Raw genomic sequence first — 5,382 nt, 5'->3', positions numbered from 1 at the left:
GATGTGTACCAGACCTGATGTAAACCTTTCCGTAAGTTTGGTAGGTAGATACCAAAGTAATCCCGGCAAGGAACACTGGACAACGGTCAAGAATATCCTGAAGTACCTGAAAAGGACTAAGGAAATGTTTCTCGTTTATGGAGGTGATGAAGAGCTCGTCGTAAAGGGTTACGTCGACGCTAGCTTCGACACAGATCTGGATGACTCTAAGTCACAAACCGGATACATGTATATGTTGAATGGTGGGGCAGTGAGCTGGTGCAGCTGCAAGCAGAGCGTCGTGGCGGGATCTACATGTGAAGCGGAGTACATGGCAGCCTCGGAGGCAGCACATGAAGCAATTTGGGTGAAGGAGTTCATCACCGACCTAGGAGTCATACCCAATGCGTCGGGGCCGATCAAACTCTTCTGTGACAACACTGGAGCTATTGCACTTGCCAAGGAGCCCAGGTTTCACAAGAAGACCAGGCACATCAAGCGTCGCTTCAACTCCATCCGTGAAAATGTTCAAGATGGAGACATAGAAATTTTTGAAGTGCATACGGATCTGAATGTCGCAGATCCATTGACTAAACCTCTTCCGCGAGCAAAACATGATCAACACCAGAACTCTATGGGTGTTCGATTCATCACAATGTAACTAGATTATTGACTCTAGTGCAAGTGGGAGACTGTTGGAAATATGCCCTAGAGGCAATAATAAAATGATTATTATTATATTTCCTTGTTCATGATAATTGTCTTTTATTCATGCTTTAATTGTGTTATCCGGAAATTGTAATACATGTGTGAATACATAGACACCAATATGTCCCTAGTAAGCCTCTAGTTGACTAGCTCGTTGATTAACTGATAGTCATGGTTTCCTGACTATGGGCATTAGATGTCGTTGATAACGAGATCACATCATTGGGAGAATGATGTGATGGACAAGACCCAATCCTAAGCATAGCACAAGATCGTGTAGTTCGTTTTGCTAGAGCTTTTTCCAATGTCAAGTATCTTTTCCTTAGACCATGAGATCGTGTAACTCCCGGATACCGTAGGGGTGCTTTGGGTGTACCAAACGTCACAACGTAACTGGGTGACTATAAAGGTATACTACGGGTATCTCCGAAAGTGTCTGTTGGGTTGACACGGATCGAGACTGGGATTTGTCACTCCGTATGACGGAGAGGTATCTCTGGGCCCACTCGGTAATGCATCATCATAATGAGCTCAAAGTGACCAAGTGTCTGGTCACGTGATCATGCATTACGGTACGAGTAAAGTGACTTGCCGGTAACGAGATTGAACGAGGTATTGGGATACCGACGATCGAATCTCGGGCAAGTAACATACCGATTGACAAAGGGAATTGTATACGGGGTTGCGTGAATCCTCGACATCGTGGTTCATCCGATGAGATCATCGAGGAGCATGTGGGAGACAACATGGGTATCCAGATCCCGCTGTTGGTTATTGACTGGAGAGCCATCTCGGTTATGTCTACATGTCTCCCGAACCCGTAGGGTCTACACACTTAAGGTTCGGTGACGCTAGGGTTGTAGAGATATGTATATGCAGTAACCCGAATGTTGTTCGGAGTCCCGGATGAGATTCCGGACGTCACGAGGAGTTCCGGAATGGTCCGGAGATAAAGAATTATATATAGGAAGTGCTATTTCGGCCATCGGGACAAGTTTCGGGGTCACCGGTATTGTACCGGGACCACCGGAAGGGTCCCGGGGGTCCACCGGGTGGGGCCACATATCCTGGAGGGCCCCATGGGCTGAAGTGGGAGGGGAACCAGCCCCTAGTGGGCTGGTGCGCCCCCCCCCTTGGGCCTTCCCCCTGCGCCTAGGGTTGGGAACCCTAGGGTGGGGGGCGCCCCACTTGCCTTTGGGGGCACTCCACCCCCCTTGGCCGCCGCCCCCTTGGGAGATTGGATCTCCAGGGCCGGCCCCCCCTGGGGACCCTATATATATAGGGGGGAGGGAGGGCAGCCGCACCCCATGCCCCTGGCGCCTCCCTCTCCCCTCCAAGACCTCCTCCTCCTCCGTAGAGAACAGCGAAGCCCTGCTGTGGTGACTGCTGCATCCACCACCACGCCATCGTGCTGCTGGATCTTCATCAACCTCTCCTTCCCCCTTGTTGGATCAAGAAGGAGGAGACGTCACGCTGACGGTACGTGTGTTGAACGCGGAGGTGCCGTCCGTTCGGCGCTAGGATCTCCGGTGATTTGGATCACGTCGAGTACGACTCCCTCATCCCCGTTCTTTGAACGCTTCCGCTCGCGATCTACAAAGGTATGTAGATGCAATACGATCACTCGTTGTTAGATGAACTCATAGATGGATCTTGGTGAAACCGTAGAATTTTTTTTGTTTTCTGCAACGTTCCCCAACAGTTAAGCGTATAAGTGTTGACTAGCTATAAGTGACACATATCGAATTAACATTTTGCATTGATGCGTGTGAACCCCTCCCACAACACATTCCTTTCTACTCCCTCCGTTCCATGATGTAGTGCATATAGATTATTTGAAAAGTCAAATTTTATAAACTTTGATGAGAAAGCTATTTATATCTATATTACAAAATATAAAATATGAAACTACATCTTATGATGAGTCTATCGATATATATTTGGCATTCTAGATGTAAATATTTCTTTTCCACAAACTTGGTCAAAGATTGTAGGATTGACTTTTGAAAAAAAATCTATATGCACTACATTATGGAACGAAGGGAGTATTGTTTCTTTCTCGAGCATGGAAGCCTTGATTATGGCAACTCTCGCTAGCATTCGTAAGATTCTAACATATGTCAGTATTGGCACTGTTTGGCTCCTATGACCCAAATTGTTGCATTGTCAATGCACTTAGCTATCATCACGTGGCTTGCTCATGAGTCACGATTGATCATAAAATTGTTAAATCCCACGGTTGGCTCCTTTGAGGCGCTGCTTTAGAGCCCTTCTTTTGCATGTTTTGTCCGTTTATGCGGTCCTTGCATAGTTGCATTGTGGTCGTAGTCACATTGTGGTGAGAGGTGATGTGCTCATGAATTCATGATCATATCTTGTCCACTTGTCCCTGTTCGGACATCTTTTTTGAAATGGCCTGTTCGAACATCAATAGCTTCTGTTTTTAGTTCATTGTGACTTCATCATTTCATTTAGTTCTTCTGCTATCTGTTCGAGTTCAGTAATCTTTGCCTAGAACTCCCAACACTGGTAACTTACTGCATTATTTTCGGTTTAGAGGGCATCCATGTATTTCTGGATTATCAATTTGATTAGTGAAAATACATATCATATCGGGAAACAAATGCAGTATTGATTTCCTATTCGATTATTGCGGCATGCAACTCATATTTCATTTGTCAAACAAATTATCCAACAATGCACACGTGCCTTATAAATCCAAATGAGGAGTATCCTTGTAACCCAACTTGGTCGACTATTATTGGTCGTACGAACACTTCATCAATTTATAAAATTCAAGATCGCCCCGAAGTTCTGACTACAAAAACCCACATGCTTATACCAGTCAAGAGCCCCTTGTTTTCTCCGGCAACCAGTCAGAAACCCCTGATCGACAAGCAAAGGGATGATGAACCTTCTCCGAAGAAAACTTCAGAGCTTGCGAGGTGGACAAAAGATACTTCGCGGCGAAGGCAAGACAGGCCAAGAGCACGCGGAGAGGCCGAAGCAGGGGGACACGTCGCGCACACAGCCGCACGGTCATTATTAAGCCACCTCCCAATCCACTCCACGGCGATGAAGACCGAATCCCCGCGCCATCTCCGTAACCCTCTGCTCGCCCTCCTCTTCCTCGCAGCAGCAGCAGCGTCGGCAGCCCAGATCGCCATGGCGGCCGAGCCGGAGCAGCAGGCGCCCGCGGCGCAGGAGGCGGCCGTGCACATCGTGTACGTCGACCGCCCCGAGGACGCCGACCCCGAGGAGTTCCACATCCGCACCCTCGCCCCCGTCCTCGGCAGGTAACTGTGCCGTGGAATCGGACCGGATCCGCAGCCGTTTGGCTCGGGTTTGCGCCGCCCCTGGCGCCTGCCTGTGGGATCTAGGCCTTTGGGGGTCCGATTTAGCTTGGCCTTGTCGTTTTGGGGTTGATTCGTTCTCTTGAGACTTTTTCCGGCCGTGTGTCAATTTGCTGATCTGGGGGGAATTTTGGCAGCGAGGAGAAGGCCAGGGGCGCCGTCCTCTACCACTACAAGCACGCCGCCAGCGGATTCTCCGCAAAGCTCACCACCGAGCAGGTCGAGGACCTCAAGAGTGAGTGCCCCCTTCCTTTTAGTTCATGGAGTTACAGTTATATTTAGCCTCATGCATAATGCGGACTTTAGTTGCATCCGCATAATGCGGAATTTAGTTGCATTGAGTCGCTGGATGCCCATCACAGGCTCAAAATCGTACTGAAACCAAAACATGCGATCTTGCAAAATTGCGGAATATAGGGTACTTGCTAAATCATCTCATCAACTTGTAGTGTAAAATCAAGGCCAACCTTCTACTCTATTGACATGTTAGTCTAGACCTGTGAGCATTTCAGAAATGTGGGAGCAAAGATGCATTCATCTCTGGGTAAAATATTTCACTGCACATATACAGATCACATGCTAAAAAGAATGTTTGGTGGTTTATTTATCGTTGAAGAGATTCGGTCTTTCTGTTTCATGTGGACACTTGCATCTGTATGATTATCACTTAATCATCCCACTTATCGAATAGTGAAGGTGGATGATAGTTATGTGATGGGATTAATTTCTGGTGGAATATGGTTTTTCTTTCTTCAGTAAGAATTATGTTGCGGAACAGGATTTATGTTGTTCTATGTTGGAATTACATGTGCAACCCTAATGCATTTTACTGGCAGACAGTCCTCGGTTTTCAAGACTAGCACAATTTAGTTGTACACATATTCAGCATTAAACTAACAAGATTTCTGTACGCCACATGCCTATCTCATCCGACTAGAAGCTATTATGCTGGATATGCTAAAATCATCTGTTAGATAAGCAAAATTTGGTGCATGTTCCTCTTCTCACTTCTGTTTCTATGTTGTTCTAACGAACTTGTATGATTGTTCTTGGTTTGCAGAGCAACCAGGTGTCCTTCAGGTTGTGCCGAGCCAGACCTACCAGCTCCATGGACATGAGGGTGGACATGCCAGCACAACGCGCACAATGGGCCTTATGTGAAAGCCTTGAGTACGCTCTGTTCTTCTAATATGGGAATGGTTGCATCTCATGGCTGTAACCTAAGAATAAGAGATGTATCCACTTGACTTTGAAGGGATCCAGTTCCTGAAGTGTGTAAATGTAATGAACTAATGCATACAAGTTTGAGTTAATATGATGGCAAACAAATGTGCTGATCTAA

At 46.9% G+C, this 5,382-nt stretch overlaps 1 protein-coding gene across 1 annotated transcript; it reads left to right on the top strand.

The window, feature by feature from the left end:
* The first annotated feature begins 3,630 nt into the window (after positions 1-3,630).
* Positions 3,631-5,382, top strand: LOC125519342 (subtilisin-like protease SBT3.17). Its single transcript, XM_048684186.2, has 3 exons — positions 3,631-3,983; positions 4,178-4,275; positions 5,101-5,382. The coding sequence occupies exons 1-3, from the start codon at positions 3,763-3,765 to the stop codon at positions 5,199-5,201; spliced, it is 420 nt and encodes a 139-aa protein (XP_048540143.2). The 5' UTR covers positions 3,631-3,762; the 3' UTR covers positions 5,202-5,382.

The sequence above is a fragment of the Triticum urartu genome, chromosome 1A (assembly GCF_056163025.1).
Source record: "Triticum urartu cultivar PI428250 chromosome 1A, HENAU_Tu73, whole genome shotgun sequence".
In the NCBI taxonomy this organism is placed as follows: Eukaryota; Viridiplantae; Streptophyta; class Magnoliopsida; order Poales; family Poaceae; genus Triticum; species Triticum urartu.
The sequence above is the reverse complement of the archived record's forward strand: the minus strand, read 5'-3'. Positions and strand labels throughout refer to the sequence as shown.